Raw genomic sequence first — 24069 nt, 5'->3', positions numbered from 1 at the left:
GAACAACCAGTAAATTTACTCGCGTCTCTATTAGCATAAACATGCTTCGAACTTCTTCCCACTCTCTCACTTCCCTGTACTCTGTTTTTTTTCGTGGTTTCAAATTTCATTAATTGCTATGAGCACACCCGCCCAACAACTGGTTTTAGAGCTATTGAATGTTCTCTGGTTAATTCATAGTGGTACTACGAGAGTTAGTCTGCTAAAATACACAGTTAACTGGACAACATATATTGGAATCAAGCTGAGGGGAATTAACCTTTACAGCATTCTGAATTAGTTGCAGTGGGAATTCACTGTTGTCGTTCGTAGCATTTGTGATAGCTTCGTCAGAGAGATTCAACCTAAAAATATTTTTCAGGTAATATGTATATCTGTATCTTAAATGTCATCTGATGATAGCAGTTGTAGCGGTAAATAATTCCCCAAAATCAATAGCTTTGTAAGTGTTCGACATTGGATGCTAACCACATTAGTTGTAGTGGACTTGTTTAGCTGAATGTGTTCGGTCATGCATCCGCACCAGATCACGTTGCAGCACAGCGTGGGAAACATCTCCTACGATCATTAGCCAGATTAGATCAATCGTTTCTCGATATATTGATAACGAATCAAATATATCTTCCAACCTCTTCACTTCTGACTTCTGATTTTAACTGGGTGGGCACGATTCGATTATAGAAGGTGTTACTGGTAAAGAGTTGTCAAACTACAATACTGGTGGTATCTTCACAGTTATTCGACGTATTGTTAAATCTAATAATTGGACTACATTGGCATGTTTGTCATTGATAGAGTTTCATTCACTCTTTTGAGCTCGATTATTCAAAAGACTATAATGGCCGATTACTTCTGTATAATAGCATGACCAACTTTCAAAATGAGGCATGAGCTTCACAGAAGAAGCACTATATGAAAGAATGTAAGTGTAAATAAAAATAAGGGTACTTGGATGGTGTCCATTCTGACAAGATACAGACTCTTGATGAAACGTAATTATACCGGTCGAAAATGTATTCATGACAAAATTTGCTACCCATCGTTCGACGAAGATAAGGACCACTTCTCCATTAGCAGTGTCCTTGGTGGGTACTGCTTTTGGCCATCGAGTAAAATGACCCACACAAGTTAACAGATAAGTGTATCCATTTGAATCTGATAATGGTCCTACTAAACCATGATCGGTATGGTCGAAACGTGCGTCTGGAGTTTTGAGAAAGCGTAAGGGACATTTGTTATGCTCAACCACCTTAGATTTTTGACAGCTTGCACAGGAGTGTTACCACTGCCCCATGCTTTTATCCGCACCAGGCCAGCAAAACCGTTCGGTTATAAGCTTGATAGATGCACGAACACCTGGATGAGAAAGATTGTGCAACGTATTGAAGACGTTGCGTCGGTAACATTTTGGCGCTATTGGTCGATCTCTACATGTAGATGTGCCACGTAGTAGAGTTTCATTACCTGTTCTCATCTGTTTAATACTCAGTGTCACGGTTGTTTCTGAAGTCTGTTTCGACTAATCCTAGCTTTCCAGGAAATAGTCATCGAGCTTTCCGAAATACAGGTGGTCCTTAAGTCGTGATGTTGTGGATAGCATTACTAGTCACACACGGTAGTTTTGGTAGTATTTTGTAAAGCTCGAGGTACTTGTCGAGTATCTGTTGGAGGAATGGATCGATTATATGCCTAGCCTTGACCAGGCGTAGCCTACAAACAGAGAAGGAAGTTACACAAACAAATAATTTAGTAATGCCACATACTAACCCGCGTTTGCACTAGTCAGTTGGTAGATTATGGTGTTATAACAGGTTTATACCAATGATTGGCATAGAAATGTTCCCTACAACCAAAATACGATGAATGGACTCGCGTAAACCCACGTTAAGGTGAACATACATCTTGTCATATGTGGCGATCGGTTTTCCACTTGCAGCCTGTATATTAAAGATCGAATATTGTGGGCGGTCATTAGTACTCTCTGTAAAACCCTTACGTTTGTGTCAGTATCGAAGATATAGCGAACTATCATCAACACATCAGTGAAGTATAACAGATGGCTATCTCCACTGCCTACGGTTGTCGTCAACGTGTACCGACGGGTAAGTTCCCGAAAAGTCTTCCACAACAGATAGTTTCGTGTTGGGGAAACTTCAGGGTTTCGTGAAATCCCTAGGAGATTTATTATACTAAACATGGTGCGGCGTATGCTACTTATGTCTATCAACACAAGTAGTATGTAACACCGATCAGAAGTGCAATGCCTGAAGGCAAAAGGTCGGCAAGATTGAACTGAAGAAAACGGAAAGGGTAACATAAGGGATTTGAGAATTGGAGGAGTCATGAAGGATGTAAAGGACAATGGATGGAAGGTTTGCAAAAGAATTTAATATATGGTTTTCAGTTATTACCAAAGATCTATGTAATTTTATACTAAACAATATATTAGTCGTCCCCACCTGAATTCTCGTCCACTTTAATGGTATCGACACCAAGCAAGGTTATTTGCTTTTTGTAGTCTAGATACAGATAGTTTCATGAGGAGTCACTTAGAGGTGTTTAGAAGCGTCTGCGATTGCGATGAACAGTAAGATAATGAGTGAGAGTATTGGAGAGATCTACAACGTCATTTTGTCTTGTTCGAGGTTTCTCATTCATAAAATAAACCTCGGCGCTTAGGAATCAGGTGATCTTCAGAGTCCGATCAGCAGGGGCAGTCAGTCTGTCTACGAAGTTGTTTAGGAATGAGAGGAGAACAACTTGCTTTGTTGAAAGTTCAATCACCATTATTTGGGTGCATGTTTAGTAACATTTCTGTTGCTGAGCCGTGTTGTAATTCTGCATCGTGAAAAAGCTGGTTTAACCTCTATCTATCAGTTAGATCTTCCCCATTAGGGATATTCTTTTTAAAGGTGTCATAAGATCCATAAACACCATTAGTAAACATATCAAGTGTAACGTATCTGTTAAAATCGCGCGTCAATACCCTCAGTATCGCGAGAAACTGCGCGTGCGGATCTATCACGCCATGCTCGTGGAAATCAGCTTCCGTGTATCAGAATCATGCCTCGATTTTATTAGGTCAGAATGGTATGAGTAGAATGGTTTGAGTGTCTGTTCTGTAGTATAAAGATAAAATACATCAGTAGGCGAAAACATTCTGTGAATACAAAATATTTTCACGATATTTAGAAAATTTTATGTACAATGTTGCAACAAAGAACAGGCTTACGGATTATTGTCTTTTGTACCATATCACTTCTTACTTACTTACGCCTCTTACTTCTCATGGGGGAGCATAGGCTGCATACCAATGTTCTCCATCCAACCCTGTCCTGGAAAGTCCTTTCCAGTTACTTCAAGTTGCTATTCTTCCTTTTCACGTTTGCTTCCGATTCTCGATGTAGTGTGTTCTTCAGCTTTCCTCTTTTCCGTTTCTTTTCAGGATTTCAAGTTAGGGCTTGCTTCGTGATGTAGTCTGATGATTTCCGTAGTGTATGTCCTCTCCACTTCCAAAGTCTTTTCCTAATTTCAGTTCTATATAGTAGGGTTGCCTTGATGTTCGTATTGAAAACTCTGAGTTTGATATTGATTGACAGCTGTTTTGAGTTCCATACGTTCTTCAATTGTAAAAATACCGCCCATCATATTTGGTAAGATCATTTTAATATATCTATCATCAAAATGGAATATGATCCTATCAAGTAGTACTATGTTCTATTCACTTCAAAAATAAAAAAGAAGAAACATACATCAACATGTTATTGATTAGTTGTGAACGTCGTATTAACTTCCTAATTAAGTAGTAATATAAGTGTGACATGTTGAATAACATGCCATATTTAGTAAGTAGACTCAATTATTCATTTAAAGGGTACACTTCCGTCATATAGTATCATAGATACCATACAAATATAGTAATATTTTGAAAAAGTCGTTATATGTAATTGAACACACACACACACTCATCACATCTGAAAATAGATGGATACAGTGTAATGTCGTACGAAAAAGAACTGTGTTTGGTGTATATGTGTGTAGGCGTACTATAAACTGAAAGTCTATTTTAAGTAGTTACCATTTTTATCATAGATAATGAACAATTACCGATTATTTGATCTTTAATTCATAAAAGCGCCAAAAACGCTTTTTTCACCTTCATGTCATATTTCCTACTTGAGAAAATCTTAAACGCTATTGGTCCGTTGTATATTTTGGTGTTCTATTTTGTAACACCTCCCAAAGATAGTTTTATGTTGTATATATACGTTTAATTTGTGCCTGTTGTAATCACTTGTGCTTCTGGCTGCTTGCGGAATATATTTATTCACCGTTTGGACTTCGACTTTTCTCCCTAGTTAGCGAGGCTGTGGTGAATCAGAATAGCTAGCTTATTGGTCTTTGGTCACAAGTCTGTTCCGTTCGCAGACTAGGTGAACTCGTAATCGCTTCAAACATATCACTATCCATCTTCCCTTATAAAGCAAATATCTCAGTCCCACAAGGGGTTTGTTGAGCTCTGGATAACTAACTCACTAATAAAGCTGTGGTCTGGACTATAATATGTGGAAGAATAAATTGGATTTAGCATGAAAACCTTTGGACTTTGAGGCTAAATCCATCTAGTCATTTGGATAAATAGCTTTGCGAAAAAATAGCTAGTGTCATTGCGTGAGTAGAAGCTTAACTCTATTAAGTAGTCGAGCTTTTCTAGGCCACTTTTGTATTTATCCCCCACTAATTACAGTCTCTTTTTAGTTCCTTCAAGATCACGGGTATGGCTTGTTGGGTTGTATAAACTGGCACGAAACCTAGGCCATAAACTTTCTTCTATCTTCAGCTAATCAACATCAGTGTTATAATGTTCTCTAGTTACTTTTGTTAAAGAATTAATCTATTAAGCAGCCATTCTGACAATATTCACTTAAAAATTATCCTAACAGTTTCTAGGGTATTTATCCAAGTTATACTCCAGGAGCGTTTGAAAACAATTCTACACTTGAATTTTCATCTAAGGAGCATACTTTTACAGTTTTCGTATCGTAGTATAATGATAACGTAAATAAGAATGTCTCCTTGAATATTTCGAAAGGTCAAAAGTTGTTCAGTACTTCGAAATATGTAAAAAATAATTGAAATTCAACCACAAACCTCCACCTTCAAAATCTATGATTTGAGCCTTGCATATATATTTAACAAGGATTAGAGTGTTAAACAATATAGTAGGAATGGGGTTTTGTTGGATTGGTTGAAGTTAGACATTAGCACCGTTGGATGCCAGCCGGCTCAGTGGTCTACAGGTTAGGCGCTGGCACGCGAAACTGGTAGGTCCTTGGTTCGAATCATGCGAGGCGGGATCGTGGATGCTCACTGTTGAAGAGTCTCACAATAGGACGAAACGGCCGTCCAGTGCTTCCAGATTTTCCCTGGTGATCTATCTTCAATTGGCTCATGATTTCAGCTATATAAAAACTTAGTAAGAATTAATATAGAGAAATCGATAAAGGCTTTTTGTAATCTGAATCTCATGATTGATTAGGGTAGAATATGGTCGCAATGATCTTCACTCTTTTATTATTGGTTATCTTATCTTCTTGTGTGTTGGTTTATCTTATACTATTTATGATCAACTAAAGACTTTATATTTCAATCATTTGTATTACAATATTATACTTTGTTGTAACAGCGAATGCTTCAGTGTCAAAGATCAGGCTTAATCTTCTTGATGCCCAAACGTAACAAGAAAGTTTCGTGAGTTTTTTCTCTCATGTTGTTGGATTGGACTTAATTCTTACAGAGAAAAGAAACAGTTTTTATTCTCTATCTTAATTATTGAGAAATGTTTACTTATTGTCACCCTTCGTGAAGGATATGCCGCAGTCTAGGATTCTCGAACCAACTCTGTCCTTAGCTTTCCTCTTAATTTGTTTTCAAGAGCTACTCATCTTCACGATGTATGCCTCCAATTCCCAAATCAATGTGTTTTTCGGTCTTCCTTTTTTTCTTTTGCCATCAAGATTCCAATTTCAAGCTTGCCTGGTTATGCATTTTGATGATTTTCTCAATGTATGTTCTAGCCATTGACGGCATCTTTTCATAATTGACTTTTATTTGTTCTATGTTATAATAGGTTGTTGTTGATGCTTTTCGGCCAACGGACACTGAGTATTCAACGTAGACAGCTTTTTTAAAGTACCTATACTTTTTTGATAATTGTTGTAGTAGTTTTCCACATTTCTGCTCCGTACAATAGAACTGTCCCGACGTCCTAACTGTTAAACTAGTTTCTTGATATTATATAAACTTTTTTATTAACACAGTCATAAGCGGACAGTTTTGGACTTTATATTTCCTACTATTCGGACTACCAGTTTATATGTACGTATCATAGAAGTCATACTGCCTCGCGAGATTCGAACCCAGGACCTATCACTTGAGCGTCGCTCAAAAATTGTCCATAAATTATAGTCGCACCGTTTTGTATTACATTTATGATCTAAGTTTTTGATAATTCACTCTTTAACATTTTACTTCATGTTCCGAATTAATAATCAATTTTGATGATTCTTGAATAAGCTTTCCTTATTTTTTCCTTGTTAATCAATTTGTGTAATACTATAATGTGTACTACTTATATCTATCGACATAAGTAATATATAACACCGACCGGAAGTGGAAAATCTGACAGTAGAAGGCTATGAAGGTCGACTTGAAGAAAAAAGAAACGGAATTAGAAAGGAATTTTGTATTGGAAGAATCATACAGAATTTGAAAGATGGGAATTTGTAAATGAAGTATTTAATGGATGATTCTTATATTTTATCAAAATACTCTGTAATTTTGTATTAAATCATATTGGTCGTCCCCAGCCGCGTTCACGTTCACTACAATATGATCTCATACATTTCTCAATATTTTCTTCTTAAATATTTGCCCGAATAACTTAGAAATAGTTAACCTAAGTGGATAACACGATGGCGCTTGGAGAGAACGGTACTAGGTTCGAGTCCCAGAGTGAACATCAACTCTGGGATGCAGGTACATCCATATAGTGGATATTTGGACTTATTAGCTAAGCGGATAAAGTGATGGCGTTTTAACTGAGTAGTATCGAGTTCAAGTTCCGGGGTGAATATCAACTCTGGGATGCAGGTATACCCATCTGACGAGTCTGAACTAGGACGAAACGCGCGTCCTAGATTCCAATTCTATCTGCCATCCAACTCTGCTTAAATGTGACTTAGTCGATTAGCTGTATCTGCCATCACAAAGTAAATGATGCTTCCTGTGAGATTCATATCAACATTAGTTTCTTTAAGATCGTTTATACACTTTGCTGAATCGTGTCAACTAGTACAAGACTTTGGTTCGGCTTTCGTAGTATAGTGGATTAGACGTCTAATCAGTAAAGCTAATAGTTGTTATGACTTGAGACTCAAAGTCAGCTATCGGAATTCAGATTACAATCTTTTATATCTTACATTTACCGTCCCGTGTATAGTTTAGCGTTCTAGACTTGACCAAATACACGTTTCAACCATCAACCATCTTCTATATGTATATTTCAGTTACCCAGCTCAGCCGACGAACTCAGTCAACAACTATCTCAAATATCTATTAGCTTATATGTACAGTTTGTAAGACAGCGCGATACACCAAGTGAAAAAGTCATGTTTTAAACACAATCAGTTATCGCATAATTACGTAATAAGGATAATTAATAATATTCTGGAAAATTGTTAAAAAAGTTTCATGTTTCCAGTATCCGTTTTATTATAATGATAGGAATATTGCACCTTGTTCTATAGAATTGGATCAATACTATAAATAGAAGAAAAACAGCTCACTGATCGATCAGTTTAATATTTTATTCACTGTTGATTATCGTAAGACAATTTGTTTATTCCACTGAACAATAACGTTCTTGGAACGTTATTTTCATTCGTTGAAACCTACATCAACCATATTAGCAAACATTATTTTTCGCTTCTGTTCAAAGGTATCCTCGATGTCAAATGAGGGTGGTTCGTATTTGTTAAATTTAAGTTTGATTTTGTTTACATCTTATTATTAAAAATATTATATACACATTTTTCATGTATTATCGTGGATCGTGGATGCACACTACTGAAGAGTCTCATACTAGGACAAAACAGCGGTCCAATACTTCATGGTTCTCAATGGCTCTCTAGATTAGATTGATTTATGAATTCAACTATGTAGGACTAATATATTACAACAGATATATTGTCTTGTTTCTAATCCTAATAATACAAAATTATTGTCATGGAACCGGATAAATCTAAATGATGCATCGTTCACCTTAAAGGATTCCTTATGAATCTTTCTTATAACTATTCATCATCCTATTCAAAATTATTATTATTCAATACCTGCAGAAGTTGATGAAATTATTGAAAGATAATATATGAACGTGTATAAGGAGTTTGCTAATTATCTTAACATTCCTACTCCACTAGCTAATCTGTTATTCGATGAATCATTAATGAATCAACTGAAAGTATGAGTTAAAGTTTATTCATTTCTGAATTTCATGCAATAACTCGAAAGAAGCTTTAATGGATTACTACTAGATCATTTCTATATAATAATAGTTTAACCACCTACCGATTTTATGCCTGTCACAAAACTGAAAAGTTTTGTAAACAAAGATGGATAGTGGCTAGAAGTGGAATCCAGGACGCGCGTGTCGGCTGGATATACTTGCATCTCCGAGTTGATGTTCACTCTGGAACTTAAACCCAGTACCGTTGGCTTCAAACACCATCTCGTTATCCATTTAGCGAGTCCCAAATCGTACAAAACGCGCTTCCTGGATTCCACTGCTAACCATTATCCATCTTTCCTTGTAATACTTGTGAATTAAGGCTACATCGAAGCAACACACAGAGTATGAACATATGGCTGATAAGAGACTGATCAATTACAGTCCTAAACATCAGTGGAAAGATTCAAACAAACAATACCAAGTGGATTTAAACTTCGCGCCGTTGCACAAAAAAGTGGCTATCAGGATTCAATAGCTGGGCGGATAACGCGATGGCGTTTGAAGCGAGGGTAATGGGTTCGAGTCCCAGAATGAACATCAACTCTGAGATGCAGGTACATCCAGCTGACGAGTCCCAAATAGGACGAAACGCGCTTCCTGGATTCCACTGTTAGCCACTATCCATCTTTGCTTAGAATGCTTGGGACTTTAAGTATTATCAAGGCGATATGCACTAGATGCACATATGCCAATAAGAGACTGACCAGTTGCAATCCTAAGCATCAATGAGAAGATACAAACAAACAGTACCAAGTGAATTGAAACGTCTTATGTTCATTTCTATTCTAGATCATAGTTACCTATTATTGATTCATCTTAAAAAACATTCATCGCAAAAAAAAACAAAAAACAATTTTATACTGTCTCTTCAAATTGTATCAACCTTCAAAATCATCCACATTTATAATGATAGAATCACTTCACTTCTAATAAACTAATTCTGTTTGAACAAATCAATATTGAACATTACAAAAAAGAAACACACAACATAGTTACTATGAGATCTTGTGACAATAAAGATGATAACAACTAAACTATTACAATATCCAATCATAATCATTTATATCACAGTTTTTTTTTTGTTGTTGTTGTTTCTTAGCATATACCCTTTTGTTGTAATATACAATATATGTTCATTCTAATTTGCTTATGAGTATGTTTAGTAATGTAAATATGTGAAGAATACAAAAGGGAAACCATATTACTACTACTACTACTACTACCACCATCACTTCTACTACTACTACTACTACTACTACTACTACTACTACTACTAGCAATAATAATATAGATCTGTTTATTCTTGTCTATATACATATTCTATTATTCACCTATTACCCTTATTATTATTAGTAGTCTCCAATATAAAGGAAGTAATGATCATCTTAACCCTAATAGTACAACTATATATCATTCATGTATATTATCATATTAATCATATCTAGTTCTATATTACTTCCAATGACTAAATGTATTCCATATAATGTAGTACAATCCAATCTATTTAAACAACACTATTCATGTATTGAATTATCTAAAAATAATATTGAACATTTAATTCAACAATCAGATTTAATTATAGCGGGACGTTTAAAATATCATAATAAAAATGAAAAATATAAACAAATTCATTCAAATTATACTACTGATATAAATACTACTGATAATACTACTACTACTACTACTACCACTACTACTACTACTACCAATAATACTACTTATAATACTACTTATAATGATAATATGTATTTTAATATAACTGTTTTCATTAAAACAATCTATAAAATGAATCATTTAATGAATAATAATGAAATTATCATTGGTCCAGTGTTCATATCAAATTCTAATTATAGAAATGGTACAGGATGTTTAACGGAGTTTTATTCCAATGCTAAATATATATTCTTTTTAAAGAAGAATAATAATAATAGTACGGTAAATTATTATCATCCATTAAGTGAAGCCATAGAATATACAGAATATATAGAAAAGAAGATTTATGGATTATATTGTCATAATTGTGGTAAGTTATGCATAATATTGTGTATATTATTACTTACTTACTTACGCCTGTTACCCCTCGTGGAGGAGCATAGGCCACCGACCAGCATTCGTCATCCAACCTTGTGCTGAACAATCCTTTGCAGTTCTTTCCAGTTAACATTAGTCCTTTTTCATATCTGCTTCCATTTTCTCGAGTAATGTGTTCTTTGACCTTCCTCTTTTATGCTTCCATTTAGGATTCCAAATTAGGGTTTGCCTCGTGATGTAGTTTGATGATTTCCTTAATGTATGTTCGATCCACTTCCTCTTTAGCTGGAAGCTGGTTTGTTCTCTCTCATAAAATGCTGTTGCTCATAGTATCCGGCTAGTGAATGTTGGGTATTTTGAGTAAACAACTGTTTATATAAACTTGTACTTACTTGACAATGGATGTAGTAGTTCTCCACGTTTCAGCTCCGTACAGTAGGAGTGTCTTGACGTTCATATTGAAGATTCTCACTTTGATGTTAGTGGATAGTTGCTTTGAGTTCCATATGTTCTTCAATTGTAGAAATGCTGATTGTTTGTATTATGGATATATGTATATATATATATATATATATCCTTATATTTTACTATATCAGTAAAACGAAATTCATGAAGTAAATGAAGAATGAAGATTGGGTAGCTAAGTAGATAACGTGATAGTGTTTGAAGAGTAGGGTACTGAGGTTCGAGTCTCAGAGCGAATATACGGTTGATGAGTCTTAAATAGGACGAAATACACGTCTTGGATTCCACTACTAGCCATTATTTATCTTTGTTTATAATGCTTGTGAATTGAAGGCAATATAGAGGCAATACCAACAGTATGCAAATATGCCAATAAAAGACTGATCAATTACAGTCCTAAACATCAATGGGAAGATTCAAACAAACAATACTAAGTGAATTTAATTGAAACCTTGTTTACCTCAAACACCCTAAGTTGTTTTTAAATGAGAATTATCTGGAATACAAACTGAAATATGAACTGTTGTTCGTAAAATTTGGTTTGTCAGTAAGGTATATAAATGACCATTATGTCCTTTAATACATAAGGTGGTGTTATAAGAAAGAAACTGGAGAGCCTAAACCCAACTGTTAGATATCCAGTGGTTTAGAAAACATTTTTCTCTAATGCTTTATTATCTTATTGAAATCCTGAACCAAATGAAGTTAGATAACTGTTGAAAATTCAAAAGCACTGAATGGCCATTTTATTTTAGTTTGAGACTCTTCAACAATGTGAATCGATAATCTCGCAACTAGGAATCGAAGTTACACGTGTACACTACTAGGTGTCGGTCAAGTGGTCTAAAGGAAACATGTTCGTGCATGAGACTGAAGGTTCGGGATTCAATTACCGGTCGCGAGGTCGAGGATGAGTATTGCTAAACAGTCTCATACTAGGATGGAACTGAAGTCTAATGCTCTTAGGTTAGTTCGTGATCCTAATAAAATTTAATAATTCCTACAACCCTATAGTAAAAATATTATTATTGCAGTGCATATATATATATATATATATATATATATATATATATACCACTAATCTCTATAACTCAATGTATACACTGCTGAAAATAATTAGGTAAAACTGTTGAAATTGATTTTAAAAACGCTAGTGAGTATCCTACTGAAACGGATACTCAAGATCATTTTTAGCTGTAAACTCATGTGACTGTAGCTTTCTTTCATCACTACCTCACCAAAATGTAGTAGATTTCCCCACTCGTTTGAATGCACATTTATATTTCGTTATCATTAATGATGTGGGTACATATGTGACTCGTAAACGTGTTCTATTGTCTAACTCGGATCACTGATTAATCCGTGTTCTTCATAAAGTATATAGAAAGCATGGAAAGAGTATACTCTTACATCAGACAAAGAAAGTCAAATATAGTAATTACTCAGAAGAAAATATCCAAAATCTGGAAAACATGTTTCGTACGACTAACTAGGAACTATTTACAGATGACTAACTGAAAAGTACTACTGACGTTATCACTTGTTAGTTTAAATTCTGTTTTGATATTTTTTTGTCCCACTGAAACCAGTTTTTTAAGTTTTCATCGACTTACATCTCCACAACTAAAATAACTATGGAGGGCGAAAGAAAGAATTTAGAAGGAGAAAAACTCTATTGAAGTTCGTTAGCTAAATTGTCTAATAAACCTAGAGATTAGATGTCTCGAATCTATGTTTACTCAGAAACTTCTATCTTGCAAAACCTGGAGTATGTGGAGACTCTTTTGAGAAATTACAGGTGGCAGGCACATTAGAAGCGAAAAGCAGCAGAATGTTTGACTTAAATAATTTTTTGTGCTCTGATGTCGTGCCCTACTATAGTCACAGGTTTGAAGAATAGTTGTGTTACTATTTCCACCAAAACTGATGTCTAAAAATGTCTCCAGTCACTTAAGTCCCCTCAATGTTTCAGACCTGACGAAATCCCGAAAGTGCTTTTTGGGAGGTGTGATGACGTTCTCTATTATCCATTCACGAGTATCTTTAAACGATCCTTCTCAACTAATCTTACACGGAAAATGTTGAGAAAGATAAAGATAATCCCTATACCTAAGAAAGTATCTGCTTATAAGAATATGGAATATAGAGCCATAGCGATAACTTCATGTTTCCTCAAAACAATGGAAAAGTTACTGATACTTCCACTTCAACCTGTAATAAAAGAACAAGCTGATCCGTGTTAGTTTGCTTACAAATGCAACAGAAACACCTTAGATGCTGTTGCTGTTCTGTATCACAATATAGTGTTCAGCTTGGAAAAGGGTAAGAAGTATGTTGAATGTGTTTTTCTAGATTATATTTCTGCCTTTGACTCTATCCCCAGACAACTTTTACTCAACAAGTTAATTAGTGTCAACACTGACAGCTGGATAATCAACTGGCTGTGTTCCTACCTCTCTGGAAGAGGACAATACAATGTGTTTGGAGGAAAGTGTTCAACGTATCTACTGTTTCATAAAGGTGTACCACAAGGAACTGTCCTTCAAACTCTTTTATTCTGTTTATTTTCTGCATGGTCTGCCATCTTCCACGGAAAACACTTTTGTGATATATGTGGACGATTTCACTGTATGTATGCCGATTTCTACCTTTTTACATCCTGTAGAAATGAATGAGTTTTTGTCTCGTATTGAATGGTCTGTTGTTGATGGCCTTGTATCTAATCCGTCTAAATGTCAAGCTGTTAACTTTAGCCTGAGATATGAAGAGTGTCTAAACACCATTTTGTGATCTTATAATGCTTGCACCGTTAGGGACTATTTGATAAACACAATGTCGAAGGTCAATTATCTTGGAGTTACCTTTTCCTCTGATCTCTCTTGGTCTTCGCATGTTTTACTGCTATCGAAGAAAGTTTTTTCGTTTGACTTACTACATAAAGAGGCTGCATGCTTTTGGGATTACTCATCATTTACTCTTACAATTTGTCAATTCCTGCATATTACTTATTATTCTTTACTGTTCTCCGTTACCCGTTCCTGGCCTTTTGAGAAAAGACTTAGCCGTATTGTAGAGTGCTGAAGGCAGTTAACAGGGTGTGTGGTGAATCTTTTGAGGTAATTATTAATATGCTTGTGGATAGACATCTCAGGTCTTCCATACTCTAGGGAGGTGTTATCTTATCAGATACTAACCCTCCACTTCATTCATATCTTTCTCTTTGTATATCTTCTAGTAGAACGAGACATTAATACATTAAGATTTATGCGCGCAAGCATAGGTATAAAATTTCTATAATACCTTACATAGCAAATATACTCTACAACGATCAGGTTGTTAGAGTTGACCTTATAAAGAACCTATATTCTTAAACATGTTACTAAGTGAAAAGTTGTACAGATTCAAATCTTTTCTTCACCCCTTTCTTTTCCTTTCTTTTTTCATTGTTTTCGTAAAAGAAACTTGTTGAAATACCTCGTGTTGAGAATTCTATGTCGTGCCAAAATATCATATTGAATAAAGCCATTAATAATAATAATAAAGTTAAAGACATAACTCTTTGTCAGAAGGGGTTTTGTAGAGATTTTAGTAATTTTATAGTTGAATTCATAAGTTAATTGAAGCTAGACCACCATGGAAAACTTCGAAGCACTGGACGGCCGTTTCTTCCTGTTGCGGGACTCCTTAGCAGTGTTCATCTATGATCCCGCACGCGAGACTCGAACCCAGGACTTATCAGTCTCCCGCTCGAGCGTTCAGCCTGTAGACCACTGAGCCGGCTGGCATCCAACGGTGTTAATGTTTAACTTTAACCAATTCACTGTTTGTGTTATATATATATATATAAACTTAATCGATCATTTTTCATTCATCATCTAGAAAACATAACAAAGATGATGATTAAATCAATAATGTGAATTCTTTGCATAACAACTCATTTCTAATCAAAGTTTATGTATGAATAACACATAAAAAGAAAATAACTTAATGATGAATGCCGAAAAGACTAATAAGGATCACTGAACGGCCGTTTCATCCTAGTATGGGACTCCTCAGCAGTGCTCATCCATGATCCCTCACTTGGGACTTGAATCTAGGACCTTCCATCTCGCAGGTGAACGCTTAACTTGTAGACTACTGAGCTGGGACCTAATGGTGTTAATATCTAACTTCAATCAATCCATGAAATCGCGCCACTGTTTCTTACACTATTTGGTATTGCGATAAGATACTAGTCTAACAATTTGTAGAGTCTTCGCTTTATAACGTTTAATTCATGTATAGTATCTAGCATTGTTTTCATTCATTTAATGAATGAATGCTGAATATTTTATTTCAAATTCGAACTTTCACATGATTTGGTTTTTTTCATTAGGCTAGTAAGGAGGAACTACAGTATCATGTTCACAAAAGACATATGAATATAATTATCAGAAAGGGTTTTTAGTGAAGATTTAATATTTTCATAGTTGAAAGCGTGAGTCAATTGAAGCTAGACCACCAGGGAAAACTTGGAAGCGCTGGACGGCCATTTCGTTCCATTGTGCGACTCCTCAGTAATGCGCATCCACAATCCCGCCCCACAAGATTCTAACCCAGGACCTACCAGTCTCGCGCCAAAGCACTTAACCGATAGACCACTGAGCCGGCATCCAACGGTATTAATGTCTAACTTCAACCAATCCACGAAATCTGAGCAACCTTTCACCATTTGTCTTCAGTGAGTTGATATCTCCCAACAGACCTGGTTGAACTCCACTGGTCACTGCTTCTCACTAGAACTCCAGGAAATACCTCATGGAGCCAGTCACTAGTAAGCATATGGTCATTGTCAGAAGGGGGCTTTGTGGAGATTTCAGTAACTTTATATAGTTGAAATCATGATTCTAGTGCTTCCAGGTTTTCCATGGTGGTCTAGCTTCAATTGACTCATGATCTCAACTATATGAAATTACTAAAATCTCCACAAAACCCCCTTCTTAAAATAAATTATCTGTTTACTGGATCAATCTTTTACTTCCGATTAAACGATTTTCAATAAAATGGGATCAGTGATCAACCGGCGCAAAATAATTCAGTGTTGATTCATTGGTGTTGGTTATCTACGAAATAGTACGAGTTGCTTAGAACATTCATCATGCATAGAAGAACAAGACATAGAAGAAAATAATAGTGTCTTTAATCAAATCTCCATCTGACTTGATTCTATTATATATATAAACCAGGTTGGGGCCTTCACAACTATTGAATTCAATAGTTGGACACATTGGGTAACATGATTTCGAATTAGTTGGTGATGTAGTTCCATTCACTGTTTATCTTCTGTTTGATTATGAGTTTTAAAATTATGTCATACTATTGATTCAGAAAATTTGTTCTCCCTGAAATAGTATTTTTTATGCCTAATCATTGATATTGTTGTTACTTTTGTTACTCGGACATTTGTATCGATAATTTGGTTTCACTTAGCTAATATGGTATAGATAGGGTGTGTGCTACTAATGTCGACAGATATAAGTAGTACGTAACACCAACCGAAAGTGGAACACTTGGCAGTAGAAGGTTAAACAGATCGAATACTTATTACATTTTATCATTAATTTCCATTTAATCTTTAATGATGTTAATTAATAAGACATTTCATACAGAACTTTACAGAGTATTTATTCTTCTTACAACATTTCTTAATATCACTGACTTTTCAAACTACTAACAGAAGACATTACTATTATGGTGTGTGCTACTGATATCGACAGATATAAGCAGTATGTATCATCAATTGAAAGTGAAATATCTGGAGGCAGAAGATTAAGAAGATTAAACAAAACAGAACGAAAACAAAAAATGATTGGTGTAGCATCGAAAGAACAATGAAGTCTGAGACGATTAATTAACATTTGCAAAAAGAACAGTCACATTTGAGACGATTGAATGACATTTCGCTAATGAAGTATTTACTGTATGGTTCTCAGATTTTACAAAGATATCCTGTAATCTGTGTTCAAATACATTCGATTGTCCCTACTTATATTCCTGCTCACTGAACTATTATTACTGGCCCCCAAATGCCCTGGTACGGCCGAGAGTAGGGAGGGTCCGCCCTCTCTCTCCAAAAGCTGTCACATGGCCACGCGTATATAGCATCTGTCAGGGAAGTCCTACTCACTGCCCTCTCGTGGTTGGGGTATTGTTTACGAAACTAAGAGGAAGAAAAGCTTATGTCCGGCGCTCTAACCGGGTTGATGGATACAGAAAGTTCACCTAGGGAAGTTGGAAAACCCTGATTCCAAACCAATGGTGCACATGGGCTCCCGTATCCTGAGGGAGCAAACGGCGTGTGAATCAGTCGTTGGTCACCGTCTACCATGAGACTGTATCTCCTCACGTTGCTCCACTGCCTTATGGATCAAACCTTCAAGTCGAAGGCTCCGGGTATGGCCCCTTAAAAAAACCACCTACTTTGGTCTCTGCACACGAGCAGTATCACAGCCCACACACAAATAAAATGACTTGTGTGGTGCCCCATTTTACCAATATTTACGTGTTTAAATAAGTAAATAAATACTATTATTACTAAGTTATAGAGTAACGTAACTAGGTCTTTTTCTCAACTTGAAGGTTTGGATACTATTATAACCATAAAATTGTTTTGTACCATTCTAATCTTGCTAGAAATGGTTTTTATCTTTTTTTTAGAAAATTTATAACCTTTTAAGAGATAAGAACATTAAGGCTACATACAGAGTGAGAGTAAAAGCTTGGTATTAACCAAGCTTTAAAGTGTACTACACAGAAAAATATTTAACACATTTCATATCTTTGAAAAGGTATAGTAACTTATCGTTTCCTATCGATTTTCAGACAACTATAGATTAAGTTAAATGGCCTATAAATTGTTGTCAAGGCTACTAATCTTTAGTTTTTAGTCAGTTGTATAAACTTACTTACTTACTTACTTATGCCTGTTACCCCCAATGGAGCATAGGCCAAAGACCAGCATTCTCCAACCTACTCTACAATGGGCCTCCCTTTCTAGTTCTATCCAATTTTTGTTCATTCTTTTCATATCTGTCTCCACTTGTCGGCGTAATGTGTTCTCTGGTCTTCCTCTCCTCCTTTCGCCTTCAGGATTCCATGTGATGGCTTGTCTTGTGACGTAATTGGGTGATTTCCTCAATGTATACCCTAAATCCTCCTGTAGCCATTCTAGGGGCTACTGCCGGTCCCTAGCCCGAACAAAGGAGGAGGTTAGCGACCCCATCCCGTAGAAAACCAACTCGCTAAAAAACGCTAACCAGAAAAAATTATTCAAATCATCTAAACTCTGCCCTGGGAGTTGAAGAAATAATTATGACGTCTCATGATGAAAGCCGCGTTCCTTCAGAAGTCATGAAGCCAATGCACCTTCTAACGACCAGAGCAACAATTTTTATAGTTGTATAAAAGCGTTGGTAAATAGAATGTTTTGTAAAGAACTTTGTTTGATTCAAGATATTTTTTTTGAAAATTGATTGAAGAGTACAGAATGAAATGGGTTATATCAAACCTGAATTACAATCAAAAACCTTTAAGACTTGAAAGAAGTCATCAATCTGTTATTCAGTAGTACACATAGTTGGAAACCTTATCCCAATTATTATATGGCGCTTTTATGATTAATTGTCATCCACGAGTTATGTTTTCATGTCAGGTATTTTTTTTGGTTTTACTAGCTACACCTACCTGGCAAGATTGAGACGAATCTAACTAAGGGTTAATATTAGTAAGCAGATATAAATATTAGTATTCTGTTAACTAAAAAGTTCCTAAAGTATATAATTCACTGACATCGGTGATTCTAAAATCAGTAATCATAATCTTTAGTCCTATATCTTGTAGTGTGGGACTCCCCTAAAGTACTTATCCACGACCCCGCATACAGGATTCCAACCCAGAACTTCCCGGCTGCGTGCGCAAACACTTAACCTCTAGACCACCAAGTCGGCATCCAACAGTGCTAATGTCTAACTACAACAAATATACGATATTGTATGATCCCACATGCGGGATCGTGAATGCACGCTACTGAGTAGTCCCATACTAGGACAAAATGACCGTCCAGTGTTTCTACGTTTTCGACGATGATCTAATATTGTTCGGCTCATGATTTCATTAAAAACTCAACAATTTCCACAGTCCTATACTGAGAATGTCGTCACAGAATAAAACCCTTCAGTGTACTGACTACTAACTTTTGAAATGATGGTCTACTATGGATATCATGTAGAATTCAATATCCATTATTCACTTTAATTAATGTCTGATGTTTGTCATTGAAATTAGAATGAAATGGTGTCTGCTTTCAAACATATTCTTGTTAACACTAGTTACTAAATGACTTTTTTTTCTGTATTCAATGAGAAGCTGAACTGTTATATATTTTGTTTGATGAACTACTGTTGACCGACTAGTTAATTACACGCAACTATAGACTCTGCAAATGATTGTTATCCACTTATGGTTAATCCATTGTACAGAATATCACAGGGCGTATTCGTGATAACGTGAAACTTAACTTAGAAAGGTCCTTTACTGTCAGTCAATAAATTTGACTTAATGTTTACCAAATACACAGTTCAATATTCAGTATATGTGTAAATAAATGTAACTGCATATAATAGTAGATACCAAGGGGGGACACCTAGCTTGTATATCGTCTTATGACTTAAACAATAGATACATTTGATGGTTGGTGATTTCCTCAATGTGTGTTTTATCCACTTCCAACATCTTTTCACAATTTCCTCATCAGCTCCAACCTGGTTTGTTCTCTCCCACAGTAGACTGTTGCTGATGGTATTCGGTTAACGGACAATGAGTATCTTATGTAGACAATTTTTTATAAATATTGTACCTTGTTGATGATGGTTGTAGTGTAGTAAACACAACACAGGTGGGGACAATCGAAGCCCAACATTACAGACTATCTCACTAAATTCTGATAACCATACAGTAAACAGTTAATTTGCAAACTATCAATCAATTGACCAAATCTTCACTGTTCCTTCTGTAAATATCAGTCTTTCTTCTCTGATTTCGTCGTTCATGCATTTTCCTGCCGATTGCTCTTCATTTCATTTCTTTCCTTATCGGTCTTCTGCCAAAATACATTCTATGTCTGACCATTACCAATATACTACTTATATGGGTATAAGTAGACCACACTATAATAGTAGTTCTTCAAGTTTCAGCTCCATACAGTAAACCTGTCTTGATCATTTTTTAATCTAACAATTGGATTTCATTACCGTTTACCACTCAATACAAATTAAATAACAACCAAGTCATTCGAAATTTTCATTATTTTTAATTATGTTTTAATAATTTCTATTTTTCTTTTACCCTAAGTGAAACCTACGATTGAATCTATTCCTAATCAAGTATTAGAATATGGTCATTCATTAACAACTAGTTGTTTAGCAACTGGTACACCGACACCAACTATTATGTGGATAAGAGATGGAAAATCGATTAATCTAGCTGATAAAGGTTTAACGGTTGAAACATTTGAGTAAGTTTTATATTCTTATTGTTATTCTATTTCATTTGATAAAACTTTGTAAGCAAAGATGAATAGTGACTAACGGTGGAATCCAGGACGCGCGTTTCTTCCTATTTTGGACTCGTCAGCTGGATGTACCTGCATCTCAGAGTTGATGTTTACTCTGGGACTCGAACCCAGTACCTTTGCTTACAATCCTTGTGAATTAAGGCTATATCGAGGCAATACGCACAGTATGCACATATGTCAATTAAAGGCTGACCAGTTGCAGTCCTAACACATCGATGGGAAGATTCAAACAAACAATACTAAATGAATTTGATAAAAGTGTTTCATAATATTCGTAATTAGAACTAAAGTCAGTGTATAGCACTGAAAGAATTATTGATGTAATAAAAAAAAGTACTTAGGTTTTGAATAAAGAATTCTATATATCTTACTTACTTACCTACTTACGCCTGTTACCCCTCGTCAAGCAGCATAGGCCACTCAACAGCATTCTCCATCCATATCTGTACGGGACTATGCTTCTCAGTTATTTACACTTCCTATTCATCCTTTTCATATCTGCTTCCCATTCTCGACGTACTATTTTCATTAATCTTCCTCTTTTCCGTTTCCTTTCACGATTCCAAGTTATTGCTTGCTTCATGATGCAGTTTGATGATTTCTTCAATTCGTGTCCTATCCAATTCCAACATCTTTTCACAATTTCCTCTTCAGCTTCAACCTGGTTTGTTCTCCCGCATAGTAGACTGTTGCTGATGGTATTCGGTCAACGGAGATTGAGTATTTTGTGTAGACAATTGTTTATAAATATTTCTGCCTTGTTGATGATGGTTGTAGTAGTTCTTCAAGTCTTAGCTCCATACATTTGAACTGTCTTGACGTGCATGTTGAAGATAGTGACTTCGATATTGTTTGAGAGTTGTTTTGAGTTGCATATGTTCTTCAATTAAAGGAATGCTGTCCATGCTTTTCCATTCTTTTCCTTTAAGTCTTCATCAGATCCTCCTTGTTCATTGATGATTCTCCTCATGTACGCGAAAGTTTCCACCTCTTATTTTATGTATCAGCATATCCTAATTAGTTGATATTTGTATAAGTAAAATGTTTCTAAAAAAAGTATCGTGTCAAAAGTGAAACTGATATCATCTTTTATGAATTTAAATGTTTCAAAAAATGTGTCTCTCGATACACGACTAACAACATATTCTATCGAATTTGATCTTGTTTTGTCATTACTAACTTATGTCCTATCATTGTCTACATGTATATATTGATTATCTTCCATTAAGATTAGATTGCCAAACTTACATCGATAAGTAATTAACTGGTTCATTAGTATTTCCACAAATTTTAACATGATGAATAAGAATTTTATAGTTGAATTCATGGGTCAATTGAAGCTAGATTACCATGGAAAACCTGGAAGCACTGGACTCCTCAGCAGTGCTCATTCACAATCTCACCTCGCGAGACTCAAACCCGGGACCTATCTGTCTCGCGCGCGAGCGTTTAACCTCTAGACCATTGAGCCAGCATTCAACGGTGTCATTGTCTAACTTCAACTCATACACCAAATCGAGTGCGCGAGACTGATAGGTCCTTGGTTTGAATCTCCCGAGGCGGGATCGTGGATGGGCACTGATGAGGAGTCCCACAATAGAACGAAAAGACCGTCCGGTGATTCCAGATTTCCCATGGTTGTCTAACTTCAATTGACTCATGAATTCAATTATAAAATTACTAAAATCTTCACAAAACCCCTTCTGATAATAATGAATAACATTTCATACTGCATACGATCAATAAAATGAATAACTAGGTATGTTCATATAATTCAACTTTTAATCTAATCATCAAATACAACTTAATCATTGATTATTATAACTTAGGCGGATAAACGATTGTTTATACTGTTTCTCCGCTTTTTCAAAGTTATCTTTACTCTAGGTTAACTGAAATGTATCGATAGATTTTGCATTCCTTAAGTAACCTACTTATGACTTGTAAGTAAGTAGTATACATATACATATCAATCGTATATTTCATACACGTAATTGGAACATTTGTTTCTACTGTCAACTGATTTCTTTATTATATTACCATCTATATCAACAATCAACTGTGTATGTTTAAGCTGAACTCTAAAAAAGTAACTTTGTTGCCAATTCAAAAAGTGTGTAATCTTTCGTTTTCCCTTTATCTATCTATCTATCTGCATTTAATGAGATACATTTTTTGTTATGATCTTATTTCTTATAGAAAATACGAGTGTTACTCATTTCTAACCTTTTCCTTCTCCTCCTCCTTCTTCTTCTTCTTCTTCTTCTTCTATCTCTTTATTATACATAAGAAACTATTTCGTTTGTATTGTTGTTGTTTTTAGTTGCTCAGCCCTATCCTGGCATAGACCAATTACAGTTGACTAGAGAAGAAGTTTCCCTCCTTGAAATAGACATTTAATCATATAGTATACATATGGTTTTAATCTCTGTATATATATAGATATATTAGTATATGTATGTCCAAGTGTACCCTCTAAATATCAATCTAATGAGTAGTATAAATAGTTTTCCCAAAAAATTCTATATACATACATATGAAATATTTAGTTTATAATACATAAATATAAAGTTGAATTGACAATTATCACCTTGGCAACTAATTTGAATTTTTTTTTCTTGGATCACTTTTCACCAAAAAAAATTATATTTAGACGTTCACCAGGATATGTGGAATCTATATTGGAAATAAACAATTTAATTCTAATTGATACCGGTGAATATTGGTGTTATGCTGAAAACGCTTTAGGATTAGCTAAAGAAAAGTTTACTTTAAAAGGTATGTTATGCAATTTTTTTTTGGATAATTATGTTAATTTTTTTTCATAATTGAAATCATGAGTCAATTGAATGTAGATCACCATGGAAAACCTGGAAGCATTGGACGGCTGTTTCGTCCTATTGTGGCACTCCTCACCAGTGCGCATCCACGATCCAGCCTCACGAGGAGTCCCATAATAGAACGAAATGGCCGTGCAGTGCTTCCAGGTTTTCTATGGTGGTCTAGCTTCAATTGATTCATGATTTCAACTATGAAAATACTGAAATCTCCACAAAACCCCTTCTGAATTATGTTAATGTAGATGATTTATAGAGATTATTGAATTCTACGGTTAACACCACAGACCGATCTTAGGCAAACATTAACAGCAGGAAGTGCTGGATATGTGTTTTATATTAATATAGAACTCTAGTGGTGTGTATATTCAAAACTGGTTGAGATTCTATGTTTTGTCAACAGTGGATCGTGTATAAGAACTGCTTAGGTGTATCATACTAGGGAGAAACGCCTTTTCAATGTTTTATTTTGGTTTTAATGGTTTAACTTACAAATTAATTATATTGTTATCAGGAGGGGGTTTTGTGAAGATTTTAGTAATTTTATATAGTTGAGA

At 35.3% G+C, this 24069-nt stretch overlaps 2 protein-coding genes across 2 annotated transcripts in view; both read left to right on the top strand.

Annotated features, from left to right (window-relative positions):
- Nucleotides 1-9707: 9707 nt before the first annotated feature.
- Nucleotides 9708-20619, top strand: Smp_136650 (hypothetical protein; the record flags this gene model as incomplete). Its single annotated transcript, XM_018798411.1, has 2 exons — nucleotides 9708-10592; nucleotides 20453-20619. Exons 1-2 carry the CDS (start codon nucleotides 9986-9988, stop codon nucleotides 20617-20619), a joined length of 774 nt encoding a protein of 257 aa, XP_018653355.1. The 5' UTR covers nucleotides 9708-9985.
- Nucleotides 20620-22611: 1992 nt separating this feature from the next.
- Nucleotides 22612-24069, top strand: part of Smp_136660 (hypothetical protein) — a gene marked incomplete at both ends in the record, with an annotated part of 30683 nt that continues 29225 nt past the window's right edge. Inside the window, 2 exons of the mRNA XM_018798410.1 lie at nucleotides 22612-22622; nucleotides 23329-23453. Coding sequence (XP_018653354.1) covers nucleotides 22612-22622; nucleotides 23329-23453 — 136 coding nt within the window. The remainder of the gene's footprint in view (nucleotides 22623-23328; nucleotides 23454-24069) is intronic.

Source organism: Schistosoma mansoni, chromosome 6 (genome assembly GCF_000237925.1).
Source record: "Schistosoma mansoni strain Puerto Rico chromosome 6, complete genome".
Taxonomy (NCBI): Eukaryota; Metazoa; Platyhelminthes; class Trematoda; order Strigeidida; family Schistosomatidae; genus Schistosoma; species Schistosoma mansoni.
The sequence above is the reverse complement of the archived record's forward strand: the minus strand, read 5'-3'. Positions and strand labels throughout refer to the sequence as shown.